The sequence below is a fragment of the Emydura macquarii genome, unplaced genomic scaffold (assembly GCF_026122565.2).
Source record: "Emydura macquarii macquarii isolate MOO-44397 ecotype Brisbane River unplaced genomic scaffold, CSIRO-AGI_Emac_v2 contig_306, whole genome shotgun sequence".
Taxonomy (NCBI): domain Eukaryota; kingdom Metazoa; phylum Chordata; order Testudines; family Chelidae; genus Emydura; species Emydura macquarii.
Genome location: NW_027130443.1, coordinates 13,009,945 through 13,031,469, shown reverse-complemented (window position 1 = coordinate 13,031,469; position 21,525 = coordinate 13,009,945). Strand labels below are relative to the sequence as shown.

At 38.6% G+C, this 21,525-nt stretch overlaps 1 protein-coding gene across 7 annotated transcripts in view; it reads left to right on the top strand.

Moving 5' to 3' along the window:
* GATAD2A (GATA zinc finger domain containing 2A) overlaps positions 1 to 20,924 on the top strand; it is an 80,475-nt gene extending 59,551 nt beyond the window's left edge. For 6 of the 7 annotated variants that reach the window (XM_067560228.1, XM_067560250.1, XM_067560267.1 and 3 more), the window contains 9 exons: positions 3,669 to 3,798; positions 4,397 to 4,528; positions 6,240 to 6,329; positions 7,718 to 7,849; positions 9,087 to 9,254; positions 10,481 to 10,760; positions 14,253 to 14,542; positions 15,548 to 15,731; positions 16,574 to 20,924. In XM_067560228.1, coding sequence (XP_067416329.1) covers positions 3,669 to 3,798; positions 4,397 to 4,528; positions 6,240 to 6,329; positions 7,718 to 7,849; positions 9,087 to 9,254; positions 10,481 to 10,760; positions 14,253 to 14,542; positions 15,548 to 15,731; positions 16,574 to 16,704 — 1,537 coding nt within the window. In that variant the 3' untranslated portion in view covers positions 16,705 to 20,924. The remainder of the gene's footprint in view (positions 1 to 3,668; positions 3,799 to 4,396; positions 4,529 to 6,239; positions 6,330 to 7,717; positions 7,850 to 9,086; positions 9,255 to 10,480; positions 10,761 to 14,252; positions 14,543 to 15,547; positions 15,732 to 16,573) is intronic. The other variant, XM_067560236.1, reaches the window with a different exon arrangement.
* The last annotated feature ends 601 nt before the right edge of the window (positions 20,925 to 21,525 follow it).

The following is a 21,525-nucleotide window of genomic DNA, read 5'->3' as shown; positions in this document are numbered from 1 at the left end:
TGTTGTCTTGAATTCAACTTCCTTTTGACAAATAAGGTTTAAGTATCTTCTGTTTTAAATGTGACAGTTTAAATATGGCTAATCGTCTCTAAGATGCAGCAGACTTAAGTCTGCCAATAGAATTTTTCCAAACTACCATTGTTTCATACCCAAATTTGTGCCATATTTTGTCCCCTTGTGGAGGGAGTTAGTGGGGATAAGACCTACTCCAGAAGGATAAAAGGATAATCCTTTGATATCAGAGTTGAGTGTCATAGAAGTCTGTACTTGGTTCAAATGGGTTCAGTTTTCCTAAATCATATCTATTGGTCCTCACATGGAGATTTTGCAAAAATTGATTTGATACGCTTTCACAGAAAACTCTTTTAGTGGCCCAGATACTCTGAAGCTTACCTAAGCTGCTGCTTTCACAGCTACAGAAACTGATAAGAGTCAATAATCTGATTTACTTCATTTTACAAAACTGTTTAATTGTCAAGGTTGTAGGACTTCAAATAGTTTTTTTTTTTTTTGGTGGGCAATAGCGACCTTCAGTTCTCCATCGGTGTTCATAGCCATAATAAATACAACTGCATGGTACCTTGTGGCAGTGTACTTGTAGAAACTAGTTTAAAGCATACTGTGCTTGCATAAGTACCTCTTTATAGCTTTACCTCCTACAGAAGCGCAATTTATAAAATACGAAGGATAGAATTTATGAAAAGATCTATTGTATCATTTAAAATATGCTGAATTAGATTACAATCCTAATGTTTTAGCTGCATGATCTGGAGGAGTTGTAGAGTTTTTCAACACAAGGTTACATTACCTAAGTAATGAGATTAGTGCCTTAATTAAGTGTTCTTTAAAATTCCATTTTTGGGTAATTTTTTTTTTCCACACTTAGCAGGATGGGTAAAAAAGTAAAGTGATGTTACTTAAGATGTACTTTAGTCTTTAAGTCTATACTGAGACCTCTTTAATTTGAGTCTCTTGATGTCAAGAACTTTATTTTTCTCTCCGTCTTGTTTTAATCAAGGCAGCCATTTGGTGTACTTCAGTCAGAGAAAAGCTCAGGCGATAAAACTTTCACCTGTGCCCCTGATGATATTTCTAAACCCCGTCAGAGTTGAAAGATTGGTTCAGTGGCTCACTGCCCCCTAGAGGAAACTGCAATTCACTTTTCTGCTCCTTTTTTTCCAAGGTGGACAACTGCATTCATTAAATGCAATATTGAACATAGGACTATAGCTGATACCAAAGACTACCTGTTTTTCATAGCAGCCATCTTTTAGTCCTCAGAAAACTGTTTGAACTAGCATGGCTTTTACTGAGGGTGTGTAGTTTACATTAGTACATAGCTTATCAATAATGGTACAGGACTATAGCTACAGTAAAGGTACTGTGCAACTGTGAGTTAATCTATCCCTGTTTTGAGAGTATTCGTGTTTCTTACATCTGGTGCATCACTAACAATACAAACTAAAAAGATAAAACTTTAAATACCTGGATTCTTCAAGTAACTTCTGTATGTCAAAATAAGTACTACAGTTAACTCCGGAAGCTCTAATTTAAGGTGGGGAACAGAGGGCTGACTTGCCATGTTTCCAGATTACAAATTAAGGTAACTTTCACCCTAAATTACAGATTAAAGGTAGTTCAGTGCATAATTTAGCAGCACAGGAGGCTTTTTTTTTTTTAATGGATGCTTGTGTATTTCCTTCATTTGACTTAACTGTTTTAAAAATTGTTTTGGGTTGTTTCATAAAAATTAATTTGGCAGGTTTAATTTGGTCAGCAATAATGCATTTAAAAGTTATTCCATTTACAGGATACTTATGAAAAAGGCTTTCATTGTATTCTTGTAGTTTTTTGTTTGGGTTTGCAACACAATTTCTTGGAGATGTATTCTTCTAAAGTGATTCTACTTTTCCCATAAACAACGAAAATTCTGGCAGCATGGGTAGAGTCTATGCTATTGTCTCAGTAAAAGATCACCTATTAAATAGCTGGTTCTGGTGATGCTGCCATCTTTTCTGTGAAATACTATACACCTGGGATCTGAAAATCCCAAATCCTAGCACCAATGGGTTAATGTAGCTGATCAGCTATATTTTACTAAAGCCTCATTTCAGCTCAGGTTCTTAATTTGCTTGGCAAATGGCCTCCGCTGGACATCCCAAAGCCAGGAAGGTTTTACAGGGAGTCTGTCCAATCAGGAAGCTGTACAGTGCAGTGGAAAGAGTTGTACGATAGTCTGCTGTTACATTATGCTGCACTGTAATCTGTCTCAGCAGTCCGTTTTGGCTGGTGTGGTTAAATAACTTTGTTCTTGTATGATTATGATAGAGTTCAAAGGGTTGTTCAGGTCTCTGAATCCAGCACGTTAAGATACAGCACATCAAGAATAACTAACGTTTCTTTAGTCACTTAAAATTCCAGACATTGTCAGTAAGGTGAAATGAAACTAAGCATAACATATCTGCTCCTGGAGAAAGTGTTTCTGTAGGTTTGGATATAAATCAGGCATGCTGATTGGCATTTTAGGCCAGTGTGACATTTAACTTGATAAGTAGTAGGGCACCTACTTGTGGTGTTAATAGAATATTGTGCTGTAAAATCTTTTAATGTAAATGCTTTTCTTGTGCATGCTGTGCTGCAGTGAGTTGTATGTGCAGTGCACCTTTGTTCCTGCTTCAGTAGGACTTTGCGAAATAAAATGGTAACTTGGGTGGGGAATAATAACCTAGAAATGTTTGTATTAGGGAAGAGGATAAAGGAAGCAACCTGATGAAATGTTGGTCATTGAATACACACACAGCCTGAAGAGTTTTAGGCCTTTCGGCATTCTAAGAAGTGCCGTCAGCAAAATGGGATGGCTTCAGAATAGCCCTGGGATATAGGCCCTTTCGCCTCTTGATCATTGGTTTGCTTGCAGTGTTCGTCGGCAATGACTTTCAGTCATTGCCATCTGCCTTTTGAATGAATTGACTGACTGATCCTCCTGTTAGGAACTATGTTATCCCCATTGCACAAACTGCCTCTGTGTTTGGCACCTCTGCTGGCCATCTCAACAGAGGCATCAAAGATTGAAGGCAGGGGTTCTCAAATGTTACGGTTTTGCTTGCATAATCCCATTTTAATGAAGTATTTCTTGCCAGGACCCTAGACTGCATGGAGGAAACCATTTTGAAGAACTAAGTGGCATCCTCTGCACAGCATGACCTCGCACAGAGCATGTGTGAGAGGTTGTGCTGCATGGAGGGTCCAATTTTGCTCTATAAAATGGGTGTCCTCCACACAGTGTGACCTCCTACATATGGTGCGAGGTCACGCTGTGCAGAGGAAAATGGCATATGCCTTACATTAGGGATCATTATGACCCCATTTGCTGATTGTGCGATCACCATTTGGGGTCGTGACCCCACAGTTTGGGAACCACTGATTTAAGGCCTGTTCCTGCTCTCATTTATAGCTTATTTATTGAGTAATCATGATTGCCTTATTATGCTTACAATTTTGAGATCGAAACTGGCATCTGAAATGAACTCTGGTCTTCCATTGGATATACTAAAACTTTCTTCACACTTGAGGCATTCAGGGTTAATCTGTCAGTAACAGCTGAAAAAAGTAACATTCTTTGCTGTGGGGAGAAGTTAAATGGCCTTGCTTTCTCTTTTGATTTACAGTGATCTAAAGAGAGAAAAGAGAGTCCCCTCACCTGATATTATAGTGTTATCGGACAATGAACCTTCAAGCCCTAGAATGAATGGTTTAACAAAAATAGCATTAAAAGAGACCAACACAGAGGCACTCATGGTGAGTCCACATTTTTTTAATACATTCTAGGCTGTTATTTAGATGTATTATTGAAACAGGCACTAATTATTCTGAGTTGCAATTGAGACTGTAGGATGTAAAATTCAGCAGCTGTTTTCACCTTCATATACAGCTTCATGCAGTTTTGAGCTTTTGGGGCTGACGTGGTACTAAGGACTGAAGTCTGTTTGGGCTTCTACTCCTTAAATCCTCACCTTCTCTCTCCCCTCTCCTCCCCTCCCCCCGATTAAACCCCATGCTTTTTCACAGCAAAATATGAAAACTTGTTAGCCACCCATTCAGTATTTAAAATAGCACAGTAATGATATATGCAGCATTTCTTCTTCAGAAGTAGAAACTTCTTGTTTTAAAGCAAAGTGAGCTGTTAATTTTCCCAGTTTTAGTAAAGGATGAATTTTGAAGCCTGTTTTCGCTTTGAACTCTTGCTCAGCACTTAGCATTCACCCTGGAACATACAGATATAAAAACTATTAGTCCCATTGAGTTATTCTGCTGTAGGTTGTCAGTACTTGTATGTTATCTTCCTTTTTCCTCTCTTCCTCCCCTCCCCCCTCCAATACCTTAATTGCCCTTACAGAAGAGCAGTCCAGAGGAGCGCGAGAGAATGATTAAACAGCTAAAAGAAGAGTTACGGTTAGAAGAAGCAAAACTTGTTTTATTGAAAAAGCTGCGGCAGAGTCAAATACAGAAAGAAACCACTACTCAGAAGGTATTGATTTCCTCACAGACGTTTAACAAGGTGGTGGTCTTCCTTTCTAAACATTGCGAACATGGTTGATGCCGTAATTTGTGGTGCCCTGTAGAACTCTCAAATCAAAATGTACTGTAACACTTCAGAATCTCTCTTTAGCAGAAAAAGCTATTTTCTCCAAACATTCTAAGTGAATTTCCTTGTTTCTCAAAACAATCCAACAACCATAAAAGTAATGGCCGATTTTCAGCCATAAAAGTAATGGCCTTTTAAAATCTATTCTTCTCTGCAAAATGGGTAGTGTACACAGAGAATGTACTTAAGTTCATTCTAGTTCTGGAAACTTTGTAGAAGAATACATATTAAATTAACTTTTTCCGAGGTGGTACCTTTTCCACTGACTTTGAATATGCATTTGTAATGTAAGAGATTTGCAATATATCCTTCTTAAAATTATATACAATTACCAGAACTTTGCTATTGCATATATGGCTCTTCCAAAATGCAGCATGTCCTCGTCATCTTTGTGTTTTTGCTGTTTTTAGTTTTCCTATTAAAACTGTCCATTAATCAATTTTATGTTTATCTTGAAGATATTTTGACAGTTTAATCATTCTGCATGAATATAGTGCACTTAAAATCATTAAAAAACCAAGAATTAAAATCCTTAATAGAATATTTGCCAGCATTAATATCACTTAAATACTTTAATATCACTTAAACTTGAAAGGATTTTTCCATCTGCATTGGAGTTCATGGTTCTGAGACATTATTTAAACATCTAAGAGTCATAAACATACAGAATCAGTGGCAGAGCTGTATCCCTTACACTGCTCTAGATTTACTGATAAACCCATGCAAGGGAAACTCAAAATTTTGAACTCTAGTCTTGGCAGATACAGTTGAAAGTCATTTCCTGTTTAACTTTATTTTAAAATTTGTGAGACTTTATGGATCTTAACAGTTTTTGTACATCTTTATATTAAAAGCATTTCAGTTCACATTGGAGGTGGGGAAGGAGAAATATTTTATTTCCCTGACTTCTGTGATATTTTTCTTTTGGAGTCCTTTGTTTTTTAAACTCAAGTTTTTGTTTACTGAAACCAACTAGATGTGTTGGGTACATGCATTACACAATCTGCTACTGAACACTGAAGCGAACTTTGGATACTGAATTGACTAAGTAGAATGGAACAACTCATTTTAGAAAGCTTTCTTAATATCTCAATTAAAGCCTCTGTTTAAATTTTTTGTGAATTTCAAAGTGCACAACAAGGTGAACTTTTAGATTACATTCCTCTTTGTTGAAAGGATTGTACAACATATATGTCTGTGCTGATTTTTGGTTTTCGGGTAACAATCCTTAACAATTAATGAAGTTTGCCCACATATTGGCGACTGAATTAGATTTTATATTGAGACCTACTTAACTTTTAAATGGCTCATTGTAAATTACTAAACTGTTGCTTTTCATAATACCTTTATAAAGGCTTTAAAGCAATATATTTTATATACCAGTAAGAATGAATGAATCTCTTATCTATACTTGAATACTAACTTATGGGTTTAAATATGCCACTTAGACTGTGTGAGGGGGGAGAGAGTATACCAATATATTGGAATAATCACTCATTGAAGTATAAGGAGGTAAATATTTTTATTCTCAATTGATGTAGATCTGCTCACACCCTTTCACAAGTGTGCTTTCTTTCTGGTTTTTCTCTTGCAGCCTCCCGGTTCCTCTGGGAATGCTGTGGCCACCCCTCCCCCATTGGTGCGGGGAACACAGAATGTTCCTGCTGGCAAGCCATCCCTTCAGGTTAGTGTGGGGACCTCATGTGTTGCCAAGTTTGGGGCATGCCGGGGAGGTGAAGATGCATAGTAAATAGGAGGGATAATCTTCAGTATTTAATCTAGTAAAGTTGCTTCATATATTGCTGGGTGGAAAAGTAGTAAAAATATGTTGGTGACTTCTCTCCCACTTCTAATATTAAACATTCCAGCAAAACTATACAGTGGCAGATAATGAATTTTCAACTTTCAAGTAATGAACAGTTCTAGCACAAAAAGCATTCTTCAAGCTTTGTCATAGGACTGGATGTCTACAATTCAGTTAGTTGTCACAAAAAGAGTTGTTTGGTTCCAAGTGGAATTTTTTTTTATTGATTAAACCAGTGCTAACCCCCATACCCACTTACAATAAACTTTTAAAATGGGAGTGGAGGAGAACAAGATGTTTCAGGCAGATAACGCCTGTAAGCTTATATTCCAGTGGCTGATTTTATTCAAATTCCAAATCCACTTTCCTGACAGGTATATAAGAGGTAATGAAAGATCCTTTGGCCAAAGAGCACACTGCTTAATTTTGCTATGAAACTGTCCTATCATCATAAGCAAGTTTCAGGGCACTAGAATAAAATGAGCAACTCGAAGGTTGACAGGCGTTCTCTATTGCACATAGAGAAAGCTGCCCTCACTAAAGACAGTACTTTTAAGAGGAATTTGCAGCACAAGTGAAATCTTTAAGGAATAAAGACTGTGGAAATTTTTTCAGTTGTGGAAGGCATCTAGTCTGGTGGTTAAAGCACAGGGACTTGGAAGTCAGGAGTCTGGGGTTCTGTTACTGTTCTGTCTTACTTTCTGTACAAGTTTTGGGCAAGTTACTTAACCTCTCTGTATCTGTTTACCTAACTGTAAAATTGAAAAGTTTTTAGTTAATGTTTAAAGCGCTTCTGAAATTCTTGAATGAAAAGCACAATGCAAGTGAATATAAGCTTCCCTTGTGCCCTTCAAATAGGAAGTTTTATTACTTACTGTAGATAGTGCAAGTGGAAGCTTCAGTGCTTTTGTGAGAACCTTAACTCATGAACAGTGGTCACTTTTTGGCTTCTCCAAGTAAACAGATACCCAGATGTACAGAGCTGTATTTCATATAGTAAAAGAAGTTATTCACCCTAGAATACCCTATTACTGTGTAATTAATCTTTCCGTTTTTCTCACTGAAGCAGTTCTAAGTAATAAGCCTCCGTGCCTTTACATTCAGTGTAAGGTCTGAGACCCCCCTCAGAAGGGGTGCAGTCTTTGGAAATTACATAGGCATACAAACAGTCAAATACCACTAAAGGACTAAATATAAACATCTGTATAGATAAGCATGTTCTGTTTTATAAAGATAAATTTGAAAGTAAATGCTCCTCTATTTTGTAGACCTCTTCTACACGTATACCAGGCACTGTTATTCCTCCTCCATTGGTCCGTGGAGGGCAACAGGTATCTTCAAAACTGGGATCTCAGCAGAATACGCAGATAGTAATGCCACCGCTTGTCAGAGGAGCACAGGTAAGAGTTGGTGTGGTTGCAGGTCTCCCTCATCCCTATCAGATGTCCTTTTCATTTCCCTCAGGGCCTGGGGGATTCTCAATAATTTTCTCCACTTTTACATTCCAATTTCAAGGCTCTAAGTCATGATTACCATTTCCTTTACACAAGAGGGTTGGATGGGGTTCTCATAGGATCTTTTCCTTAATAGGCTGGATGCATTACTGCTGAGTGATGCAAGGTCCTTCCAATCTGTGCTGTCTAAATGCATGATCTCACTCCTAAGAGACTTATGATGAGGACTAACCCAGATTTCATGTGGTGATGCAGAGCAGTACTGTTGGGCCAGCCTTACTGGCTGGAATTTAGCAGAACAATATAGAAGACTTAATCCTACTGTGTATTTGTTTGGTTCTTAAACATTTTTCTTTCTCTCCTGTTTTACCAATGTACATTTTAATCTCTCTCAATGCCTTCATCGCCAAACTGACTAATGGGCTGCTAGAATGAGGTAGCAAACTGGAAAACTGAAAATGCTGTGAAGGTGTTTTGTTCTTAAATCCATTTGTCTCCTATGAGGAGGGAAGTAGTGATTGCACCAAAGGAGCAAGGTGGGGAGGGGAGCAGAGTTAACTCCAGTGGATCTTATTGAATTTACTGTGACCATTGTATAATACAGGGAAATAGTTGTCTGGCCCAGGGGACGTTTATTTTGCAATCATGGGGCTACTTCTTTTTTTTTTTTTTTTTTTTTTTTTTTTTTTTTTTTTAACAGTCTGTGCCTGCTGGATGGCTAATGTTAAGGAATACAGTATGGCACATGAGATTTAGTTTCCTTTTGGTTCTGATTAATATGCAGAAAACTTTGTTCACTGTAAAGTTGAATAGTCTCACTAATAATCTTAACATTGAACAGACTTTTAGCAGCTATACATTTTGGAAAGGAACTGTTGACTTTAAAATTTAAGCCAAAGGTCTAACCGTTTTGGCTGATAAACACAGTGCTCTCAGGTTAAACATCTTTTCTAATGTTTCATTCTGCGTTGCTTCTCTTGAAATTTATTTACAGTCAAAATGAAGCTGCAGGTTTTGACAGTGATGTTAATATTATTGCTTTTTTTGTCCCCTGACTTGCATCATTTCCAATGCATCATTTCATCCTACTCCACCTCCCACCCACTGTTTTCCACCTTCTCTAACCCTCCCCATCTCATCCTTCATGGAACCATTGCATCAGCCCATCTCTGTCTCTCCCCAGCAAATCCACAATATCAGACAGCACTCCAGCACAGGGCCACCTCCACTGCTTCTGGCACCACGGGCATCCGTCCCCAGCGTACAGATTCAGGGACAGAGAATTATACAACAGGGTCTAATCCGCGTTGCCAATGTTCCCAATACCAGCCTGCTTGTCAATATACCACAGGTGAGATCCAAAAGATGTTACATGTCAAACATAACACTGTTCACCTCTGTTCTTTTGAGACTAAAACAATTACTGATTGTCCAGTTACTGCATTTCATTACTGTTTGCAATCTTCTCTCCTAACTGATGTGATTGCATATTGCTGCTACTACTCCCCTCTGTTCTTTGCTTGCATGCTGTTCTCTATCTTCATTCAAAGTTTGCAGAAGCTCTAGATAACATATGCACATAGGAGGGGAAAAAAGAGTCCCTATGATTGGTTCAGACCTAATCAAAATCTATTAATTTGTTAGTTAAATGCATATTAAACTAACTTTTGATGCTGTAAATTTTTTAAATTTACTTTTTTGTATCTTCTGTAAGAAGAAAAAGGAAATGTCATGTCCTGGGGTCTGACAAAACAAGACTTTGAAAGGAATACAAGTTTTGTGGACAAATTTTGGGCGTTGGACATGTTTAGGTGGAAATGTCCTCCAGAATCAGTTTTTTTAGTAGGTTTTTTTTTTTTTTTTCCCCCTCCCCTCCCCTTTCATCTCCTTCCTCCCACCCCCTTTTCTCTTCTAAGGAAGAATTTTCTTGCATAAATAAAATAACCACAGATTAAGCAGAATACAAAATGGGTAGTGCATTTCTTTTAGTGAACCAGTGAAGGAGACAAAAGCAAACTACTAACTCTGTTCCCAGAGTGGTATTCAGTTCCTCACTGTTATCAGCACACAAATAATGTAGTAAAGGAAGAAGAGCATGTTGGCTTATGATTCATAAGATATGCAGGAAAAAGGCAGCATTTGTCAAATAAAAAGAACAAAATATTAAAGGAAAGTGTACTGTAAATACCCTTTTCAAGCTTCTAAGAATGCATTACAAAAAATGGTGAATGAGCAAAAGTTAAGAACTCTGAAACAGTATTTGATAGAGGGACTAGATGACTGAATGGGATGCCTAGTGTTGCACCTCTAGACGACCCATTCATATCTAGCGCACAAGTCATACCCTAATGTCGTCTGTTCAGTGGGCTATATGAAATATGTTTTTTTGGTGAGAGGTGGCTCAATTCAGTTCCAAATAGACAAGAGTCCGTATCTCGAAAACTACTATCTCAATTGACACTAGTTGGCCTTCTTGTTGGTTGCCTTCAGGGAAGTCAAGATTAGAATGGGCCAACGGGATTAAACTATAAAGGCAGCTGTTACTGATCAGAACACCATGCTTGTATTTTCTTTAAGGCCTCACCTACTTCAATAAAAGGTACAACAGTGACCTCGGCTCAGGCTAATGCTACTACGACCAGTGTTGCTTCTATAGTGAACTCCAATGAGTCCCCAGCCAGCCGGCAAGCTGCTGCCAAACTTGCACTGCGCAAGCAGCTGGAGAAGACGCTACTGGAGATCCCACCTCCTAAACCACCTGCACCAGAGATGAATTTCCTGCCAAGTGCAGCGAACAATGAATTTATTTACCTAGTTGGTTTGGAGGAAGTAGTGCAGAATTTGCTAGAAACTCAAGGTAAGCTAGTACCATAAATGCTTGAGGCTTATTTCTTGAGGGCTTTAAAATGTGGTAGAAGTGACAATTGTTTCAAGTATACACACTGACTTTTGATAAACTTTGCGCTCTACCTTACTATGAAGACTCCTTAATACAAGTGCATTAATATCCAGTAGTATGACTTCTCACACCACCCTCACCTGTTTTAGAAGCAGCATGGGTTAGTGTTAAGAGCATGCAACTTAGTCTTAGATCTTGTCTACACTAACACTTATGCCAGCAAAACTTTTGTCATTCAGAGATGTGGAAAAAACACCCCGTGAGCGATAGCTTTTGCTGGAATAAGCACTTGTGTGGACAGCGCTGTCAGCTACCGTGGCTCATTTAGGTGGTTTTATTATGTTGGTGGGAGAGCTTTCTCCTATCAACATAATACAGCTGCACAAGCGCACTTACAGCAGCACAACTGTTATCGGTACAGCTGTGCCGCTGTAAGTTTTGAGTGTAGACTAGCCCTTAGTTCAGCCATTGATACCATATGGACTTCTCTAAGTTGCTTAACCTCTTCCTTAATTTCTTCATCTTAAAAATGGGTTTTTTTGCACACAGTTTTAAATGCAAAGAGCAGTAGAAGTGCTAAATTTATTTCTTTAATTGTCTTGATTTATGCAGTGGAGGATGCCTCCTTAGCCTCAGGCAAAAGATGACATGATGGCTCTTCCTTATCTTCTAAGAGTTTGAGTAGCAATGTCTTTTAATAACGGCTGTCTCAGAAGAAATACTTTGGATTTTCCCACAGTAGTTAGGTAAACCAAGAACAAAAATGTAACATTGGTTTCAATAATCTCTTGACTTTCAAAGTTGAGTTCTCTAACTCTGGGATGTCTAGAAGCCCACTATTATCCTGGATTCTTGGGTGCTGGATAGTGATTGTAAGGACTTTTCTCTGGAAAGCTTCCTTGCCCTTCTTTGTTTTCAATTCCCTTTGGTCCTCTACCCTAATAAGATTCTCAGAGAAGGACCAGTTTCAGAATAATGTTCTGGTATGGACGTTACCTGGAAATCTCGGCAGGTTTCTATCCCCACCTATTTCTACAAGCAAAAAGGATTTGCATTTCCAAATGTAACCCAATTCGTGTAACTGAAAAACTTTAATTTGCTTGCTGGATATGAAGGAAGTTGACGTCCACATTCAAAGTGACCTAGATCTGATAATTTTGTTTAGCAGTGGAGCTCTAGGTATGAGGACTGTAATTAAGACTTGGCTAGACAACAAAGGTTTCTACCCGGTAACCTCTGACTTTATAACCTTGAAGACCTATGGATCCACTGCCTGTTTCTTTGGAAGATTTCTGACTCAACTATCTGTGAAGTCTCACATTAGGTCACTGACTCTGTGGCTTTTGGGCAGTGCCCGCATAGTAAAGTAAAAAGCACCCCAAGAACTCACTCTGTGCCAGTCAGTGGTGATAGCAGTGGACGCTACCCACCACCATGCTGCCTCACTAGTTTGTTTATAAATTTGACCATCTCTTAAAACAAAATAAGAAAGAGGTTCACTTTCCATTGGCTATTCAGTCCTTGGCCTCTCAGCCTACCATTGGTTCTGAACCCACAGGCCACTTGTGGCCCAATTAGCACAAAGCTGCAGCCCATGTGACATTCTCAGAGCAGTACAAGCAATATATATAATTGTGTGGATGTGGCCCACCTAACACAGAGAGGTGCATATGTGGCCCACAATGGTAAATAAGTTGAGAATCACTGAAGACTAATCCAGAGCCATCAGATCCACCCCCAGGATACAGCCAGCTTTCCTTGGAGTTGTGACCTTTTTGTACTTCCTCCTAGCAGGTTAATGGTACTAGTCACATGCAGATTACTAGTATGTGGATAGGTGGGCTCAGCATCTAAAAGGTTCTTTCCCCTAAAGATCCATTGCCACACTTCAGTAAAGTTTTAAAAAAATATGCTTTTTAAATTAGTATTTGATATAAATAGCTTTCATCCTTACTAACAATCTTGTGTCTTTTGCCTGATCCATTCACTGATGTTACAATCCATCTTCCTTATGGAAGAAATTCTTTTGCTGTTAATGCTGGCTTGTGGTGTCTCAGAATGACTTGGGCAAGACGATGAGACATGAGGAAGCTGTTAAGTAGAGGACGCGCATTGGTAACCAAGAGAGATGGGGGGAAAGAAATGCAGAAAACAAAAGTTTAAAGAGGTTTTGCTAATACAGGTGTTTTAAAGAGTGAGGGAAGGGGAATACTTTTTTATAAGGCATTTACTTCGTATGATGAGACTTTTTACAGGTCGTCATAGCTGACTTGAGCATACTGTATAACCCTGTTTAGTTAACTAGTGATTTGGTCATGCCCATTTGACAGCAATGCTTCCCATCCAAACTCTGTTTCATATGAAAGCTTCAGATGACTGAAACCCTTCAGAAAATTGGGTTTGTCTGATATGGCTTTTAAGTATATATAGTTCCTGTTTTTTAAAACCATGGTCATGGGTTTTTGTTTTTTTTTTTTAAACCCATGCATAATCTTTCATGACGCTCCTGTGACACTGTCAGATGTTTTATCTGTGTCTAGTTAGTCAGTTTGGATATTGAAGAAAATTTTAAATAACCTTGAATAGATGGTTTTCATGCCATAGACTTAACTGGTCTCTGTAGAATAGGTTAGACTTACTGGAACAATTGATGACAATAATGGGGAGGGTGGGACCATTAAAAAATGCTATACTAATATATTGCTCGCCAGGGTCTGGAATGAAGACTGGAATGTCAAGTTGGTGACATAATTTTTTTTTTTAAAGATGAAAAAAAACTGTCAGATGTGCAAATTAACCATGTGATAACCATAAAGTAGCCCTCATCCTTCCTTAGCCCATTCTCTCACCTCTATTTTTTTAATCATCATTACTTATTGTCATATCAAAAATTAGACTTTAGTTTAATGCAACAAGGACTTTATTGCCTTTCAAGTGTCTAGTATACTTTGGAGCAGTTTAAAGTAGTAGTTTTTTCCTTTCATTTGAGCAGTGGAGGGATAGGGGGCAAAGTGAGGTAAATTTTTCTCACTTAGTCGTCATTTAGAAACCAGAGGCATAATGTCATAGTTGCTGGCCAGTAGTGATATTTTTAGAAGTCTGAATATAAGGGTAAAGGAAGAATTCTACTCCAGCATTTACTTGCAAAATCTTTGGATCTAATTTTTGTGAGATGGCTTTATTTAACTTGATGGCTCTGGGATGGTGTGTGGCTCGCTGTGTATCACTGAGGTAGTTTGCTTTGGTAGACGCTTGTTGCCATAATTTCAGACTTACTTGATGTACAGATCAAAATTAGTTAAAATCATTAAGAGTCGTAAATGAAACTGTGTGAGGATAAAATAGGAACATAAAGCAGACAAACATTTTGAGTGATGGGAGTTTGAGAACAAAGGCTTCAACCATTTTTAGAACCCTGCATTGGTGAGCTAACCTGGTTGCATTTCACAGGTAAAGTTTCAGTCACGGCCTCCTCTCATGAGCCCTATATGTGTGCTCAGTGTAAGACTGACTTCACTTGCCGCTGGAGGGAAGAGAAGAACGGAACCATTATGTGTGAAACCTGTATGACATCTAATCAGAAAAAGGCCCTCAAGGCTGAGCACACTAATCGACTGAAGGCTGCCTTTGTGAAAGCACTGCAGCAAGAGCAGGAGATCGAGCAGCGGATACTGCAACAGACTGCTTCTCCCATACAGATCAAGTCAGAACCTATAGTCCAGCACCACTCACTCAAACAGGTAGGAATCCTTCAATACTAAATTAGCCATTGCAGATAATCAATCAAGGCTTCTACTGCTGTACATGCCCACTGTGTACTATCTCCGCAGTGCTCCTACCATATATTTCAAAAGACCATGCATTTATTTTGCACAAGACACTGATGTGAAAGTTGATACAAGAGCTTGTTGTATAAGCTCTGAAGTGTATTTTGAATTTAAGTTTTTGGCTGTCCTGTTGTTAATCCAATGTGCTCTGGTAAGTGTGGCTGTTCTTACATTCTTATATGCTACATACTGTGCCTTTTTAATTTTGGGCTTGTCTAGATTGGGGAAATTCTGCTCTAGTGCAAGTACATCAGTGTAGTTACACTAGTGAAAATTTCACTAATTTAGACATCCCCTTTAATTTAGATCACAAATTTTATAGGAAACACTTAGAAACCTAGTCTAGAGGTGGGAGCAAGGAATTCCTGATACTGTGAGCTGTAAGATCTCAGCATTGTTGAGTGCACACTCAGTGTTTGGGTCAGAGGCTTGGGTTCAAATAGCAACTCAGATCATAAATAAAAATGGGTTCCTTGGTCTTCTAATCCTAGTCTCCAATTTTACGCCTCACAAAATGACCATGGAATTGGGAACACCGCTCAAGGAAGACCAGAACTTGGGGTAGCCAAGGGATTGATTATGTAGGTCAAGATTGTAGTCTGTTGGTGCTTCTTTGTGAGGAAGTTTACACAGTACATACCTTCTTTGCTATTTCCAGTTAGTAGGGCTGCCTCACTTTTATGCACACCTCATTTTGAAAAGGTAAAAATAAGCTATGTTGTTGACATACAGAAAAACTGGCTTTTATTTTGATTTAGAGATAACACAAAGTTTGCAGACAGTACCGGGTTTGACAGGAGGAGGAAAGGAAGAGGAAAGAAATCCAGTAAAGCATTGTCACGGCTATTGTACTGAACGTTTTGCGAGACGTAAATTTGCGTTCCTATGTCCTACTAATTAATTCTTCTCTTGCACTAGACTCCTAGTCAGCTGTCTCGAGGTCCCTCAGGAGCCCCCCGTGGAGTCTTGCATGCATTTAGTCAGTCACCCAAGTTGCAGAATGCATCAGCAGCAGCACTTGGTAGTAGGCCAGGTAAGCATGCTGAGAGACCTGCCAGCAAGGGCAATGCTACTACCTGGAAGAAGACCCCCATCCATACAGGTACATTTTTCTTTAACGTTGTCTTTTCTTTGTAGTTGCTAGTTGCATTTTGTTGTTCAACAGTCTTAATTCTTTAAGTATGCCTCTTTAGCACCTTCCTGTTGCTCCACTGCCTCATACTTGATACAGTTGCTTACACCTGTCCAAAGTGGCTGTAAAATGCTACCCAGTGAGAATGGTCGTGTTTTACCATTAGGTGTAAATGATTGTACAAGGTGCAGGACAATGAAGGTCTGTTCCTGTGTGTGCAGTTAATGCTGTACTGTTATCTGCCTCTACTGAAAGTGGGAAAGATTAGATCTTTTGCTTTAGGAAAGGTTACAACACGTACTTTTCAGTGTGCTTCACAGAATATTTAACTATTAAACTAGCATTTTAACATTTTAGATTAAAGGGTAGGGAGGACCTGACTTTTGTTAAGAATCTTCTGGTCTCTTTGCTTTTGAAAAAAGAAAAAAAAAATTGGAATTCCCACGGAAAAGATGCTGCAGCAGCTAGCTCTCTGGTGGCTTTGTTCTTTCTGCCCAATATTGAAATCTTTTTATACCATTTTATTTCAACTCTAAATTAAATTGGATTATGTGGACAACTCTGATTGTTTAATAGTCTTGTCATTGAGCTGTCTGGGATGTTTTTCGGCACCATTTGTGCAGATGATTATGGAGACTTTTTTTTTTTTTTCCTTTTTGAAAGATTGACCTGCTCTGGGTGATGGTATTTTGAGAGCATCCATCCCCATAGTATCTGGGTGCTATATGAGCTATGTATATTCCACTGTTCCTGTCCCATGGTCTAAGCATATTGTGACACTTGCTCCTTTCTCTTTTTGTATGTTTTGTCAGGTGGGGCTTTAGCTTTTGTCAACCCTAGTTTAGCTGTGCACAAGACTTCCTCAGCAGTAGACCGTCAACGTGAATATCTCCTGGATATGATTCCCCCACGATCCATCCCTCAATCTGCCACATGGAAATAATGCAGTGGGATGCCCAAGAGGAGGACTTACCTGTTTCTGCCATTCTTTTTTAATACCACAGTACAGTGGAATCTGCTTTAAAACTAGCTGGATTTGCCCAAGCTTTGTAGGAAGCAAGAAGACTGCTTCTCATCCCACTGAGTGCTACTGTCCTTGCTATGAGAAAATGACACCACGAGGGTGGCAACAAACTTCAGCTCATTTGGCTGTCGGATTCTTGTGATTGGCTGATGGTGAAGGCTGTCAGGAAGGGGGAGAATTTTTTTTTTTTTTTTGGCTTTATGTATTCCGGTGTTTAGTGAGGGGTGTGGTTGTCACCAGCACAAAAGGAGGACTAAAAGGACTCTCTGCCTTTGGTTTCTTTACATTATGAGCTAGCTAGTCACCAAGCCTACGGTGTTCACTGGCAATCAAGGATGCAGTTTGTAAGAAAAGTGGAACGTGAACCCAGTGATTGCAGAGGCAATTAGCAGGTTCAATTCATGTTTGCTTCTCCTCTTCCCTCCACCCCAGAAAGGCAATCTACAGTTGGTAATATTGAGCTAATGATAAATAAGTGCAAACTCAAATTCCAGTTGGGCATGATTTCTAATGGATTGGTTGCTGCCCAGACAGGCCCAGCAAGTGGGAGGCAGTATAGGCCTCTCTCTCTTTCATTGGATTCTGTTGAATAGACTTTGTGGACACTTGATGGTCTAAAACCTAAATTACTGAACAATAAACAATAGCTTGTTCAGTCTCTCTAATCCAGCAGAGAGCAATCGGCATTTGCAAAAGTTCCCAGAGACTTTAAAAAGTGAAACCTTTTTGTTTTTGTTTGGTTTTGTTCTTTTGAGAAGTTGTATTAAAAAACTAGACACTCAAAGCTGTGTGTAATCAAAAAGGGTGAAAGATGGGAGTCAGGCAACAGGTTCTTTCCTCTGTTACCAGTGGAGAAACGATCCTTCCTAGTCTATGCGTTAGTGGTGTGATGCCTGTACAAGCATGCATTGGGCATACTTCAGGCAGTACTGCTTTTAACCCTGATCCCTAGACTGCCATTCTTCCATGCTCCCCTCTATCATATCACTCCGGTTCTTCAGTTTTGATAGTGATTTAGCTAACCCTGCGTTAAGAACAGGTTTCTGTGTGGTTTTAATATATTTTGGGATTACACAAATATGTTTAGAATCATCAGGTTTGGTTCCCCCCCCTCCCCCCCCACTTTATATGGGTTACAAGTGGCAGAAATACATACCTTACTACTTGTATTGCATATTGGTACTAGAACTAGTACTGATATGAATTATTTTCAAAATTTATATATATAGAGAGGAAGGGGATTTACTATCCAGTTTCTACTTTGAATCTGGTATTGTTTTCTTAGCAGCTTCAGTTAGATCCTTAATTTAAAACAGTTACTGTATAGGGCACCCCTCTTCAGATCCAGCTATCACATTATAAGCTTATTTTAACCCCTCTTCTGTTGTGTGAATATCAATATTTAGATACATTTTTTTTAAATATCAGTAGTGTAGATGACCTAGTCTTGCAAAATGAATTTTTTGCTGTATAAAGCCCTAGAATTTCAGTTTGACATTTTGTTTTGAATGTATTAAGAGCTAGATGGGGATGAGAGGGGTTTGGTTTAATTTTTATTTTCATTCCAAGGTGTGGGGTTCTTTGTTTTGATGGGGGTGGGGAGAGAGAAAGAAAGTGCATATTATTTTGCACTATGAAACAGTATGAAAGTATTTCAGTTTCTTGAATTTTTTTTGTTCCTGGCAAATACCTGTCTTACACACTCATTAATACATTTGTCCATTTCTATTTAATGATCTGGGCCAAAGTGCGTTTCTGAGTTTAAATCTCACTTCTCAAGCTACAATCTTGTGCCCCCAAATGGCTTTTTTGGAAACCTAGGGTATGAACAACTTTTAAGGTCAAAAACTGTGCCCTTTTGTTGGGGCAGCTATCGTTTCAGCCAGTGCTGTAACGGGGGGATGGATGGAAGAAGGGGAAGAAGCAAGAAAGTTGCTTGTTAAAAGTGATGTCAAAACTATTTTGGAAAGTGCCAATATTAGCACAGTAGCATTTAAAACTTGAATTTCAGTGGAAAATGAGAACTATTTTAAAGGCCAGAAGATTAAATAAAAATCAAAGCCTGCACATATTGCATCTTGTAGACTTTACCCCCCTCGTCCAAAATTATGCTGATGCAATATGGCAATTCTCTTTCCACTTAAGTTTTTTTTTTTTTTTTAAGTAATATACTGAGGCAGAATTGTGTTAGGGACACAATGTAAAAGACTGATCAAAAACTCATTTTGCAGATACTGTGCAGCATGAATCTAAAAACAGTTTTGATATTGTTTTTATATATGGTTCTTGGGATGTTGCAAGTAATTTAAAAATAATACTTATTGCATATGCTGTTTCTGAAAAGATTTTGGCTAAAAATTCAGCAAGAAAAGATTCAAGTGCTCTACATGTGTCAAGGCCAGATTGGCTTACTCAGTCCATATGTTCAGAGCTGTATATTCAGTTGACTCTGCTCTACCTAGCTAGTTAAAACTCTACTATACACTCTTTAAACTGTTAGGATTTGCTACAAATCTTTCCAAATAACTTCCATTTCTCCTCCCTACCTGCCCTTTCCCTCCCAGCCCCCTCCCCTGCCCCCAAATATATAACAAAAAACAATACTTAAATTGAATCTATTTTTAAACCTATGGTATTGTGATTTAAAAGGTTAAGTTTGATTGTGGAGGAGGGGAGTTTTAGACACATTGTAAGAACAAAATCTTCAGTTTATTTTTACTACTGTCCTGTTCGGAATTCCTGCCACCAGAAGGGCTACTAGTTTCTTCTAGGAGCTGCCCAGTGCAATGCAGGTTGCTGACTCATTCATATGGGCCTGGAAATAGGTATCCTCCCCCATCCTAGGTGAGGCATAATTGTACCTAAAGCTCCCTCTCTGAGTAAGAGACAATGTACAGTTTGACAGTACAACATGCAAATTGATCTCCTTTAGGTGGTACATATTGCAACATACCCCATATTCCATTTCCCCAATCCTGCATTGCTTTGCTGCAAATTGCCGCATGAGCTGATCTGACATTGCTCAAATGCTGCTTGCTTCCCCCCTCTCCTGGGGAGAGGGTTAGAGCAGCGTTGGTTCTTGCAAGCCATATAACCTTTTTCTTTGAGACGTTGCAACTACAAGATTTTATAATACAGTAATAATGAAAATGACTAACTATTGTACTTAGATTTTAGCAACTTGTGAAATAAACCCCTGACTTTCATTTGAACCAGTGTTGAAATTTGGGAGCTGTGTGGTTTTTTAATTTTATTTTTTTATAACCTAATTTATTATCTGTTTGATTTTGGGCAGTGAATAGATTACTATTCTCTGCCCAGAAATGTGAAAAGTGGCCTGGTTGAACCTTTTATTTTTATAGTGCAGAAGATGTCGACAGCATCCCAGTTCATGTAAAGTTGGACCTTGCTAACTTTTGTATCTTAGGGATTCCTGTAAATGGCATTCCAGCTGTAATACTGTTTGGTTAATCTTTAATTCTGAATAGTAGTGTTTTGTTTTCTATAGATATTTTAATCATTGTTTTTAGGAACACTTCAGTTACCTCTGAATTATTAAATTTAGTTTCCAAATTTTGCTTATTAAAAGAAACAAGGATTTACCAAAGTACAGCTAAGCAAATGAAAATGGGGGACTCATGTTTCAGAGCACAGTAGAAGGGGAGAAGGCTTATACAGTGGTCTCATCAGAAACCCTATCTGGCTCAATGTCACTTTCTCCTTTTTGTAAGGAGGGGACAGAGTTGACATTTTTAAAAAGAAAAAAATATATATATATATATATATAATGCAAAAAGACCTCAAGGAACCACGGTAGTGTTTGTCTGCTTAAGGCAGAGTTACGCTGTATATTGCATTTAGCGAAATAACTTGCATTGTGCTTTTTTTTTTTTTTAAATTTATAATCATTTAACAAATAAAAAACTAACAGAAATAACATTATGCCAGTGCAGGGTATGTTTTTGTCACTCATATTTGTTGTGACTCTAAATCTTTGATAATAAAACAAAAAAATTAAAAAATGTTCCCACTAAAGCCTGATAGTCAATTTCAATGGAAGGAAGAACCTGAAATCAATAACTGTATATTGTATTGTGAGGGATTTTTAGTATTTGAATGACAATAAACAAATGGACAAACTGCTGTCTGCTTTGCTTTTCTTTAAGCTTGGTCTTCGTTATGTTCTGAATTCTTTAGATGAGCTTGCGCACCACTCTTATTAAAGTCCGTGGGACTTACATGTGTGCATTTGAGAGCAGACTTTGGGCTTAAATGTTTTGAAGCTGTCTAGGTCAAGATGCTACATCGCAGTGCCTGTTAGTAGCAATCAGCAGGCATGGCATGCCAGCCCTACCAGTGCACTGCACTCTTGTCTAGCGGGGAAGGGAAACATTCATTCTACAGGCTTCTTTTTTACTGCATGCAGAATGAGACAGGCTTTCAATATCTTGAGGTGCACAATTGCTAAGGACACGCCTAGGAAGAGAGTTGTTAAGGACCTCTGCCTTAGAACAGGGAGGCTGATTCTTTTCCCCCTATCCCTCAAATACTTTTTCTGAAATGGGGGCGGGAGAGTAAATCCACTCAGACTTCATCAAATGAAACACAAAGCACATAGACCACTTGCAATTCTATATGTAAAACACAATACACACACCTCTAGCCTGCTGACTAGTTAACCCTATGTATCGCTCTTTTGGATGCCTATATTTTCACCCACCTTCCTCCTGTTAAAATTTG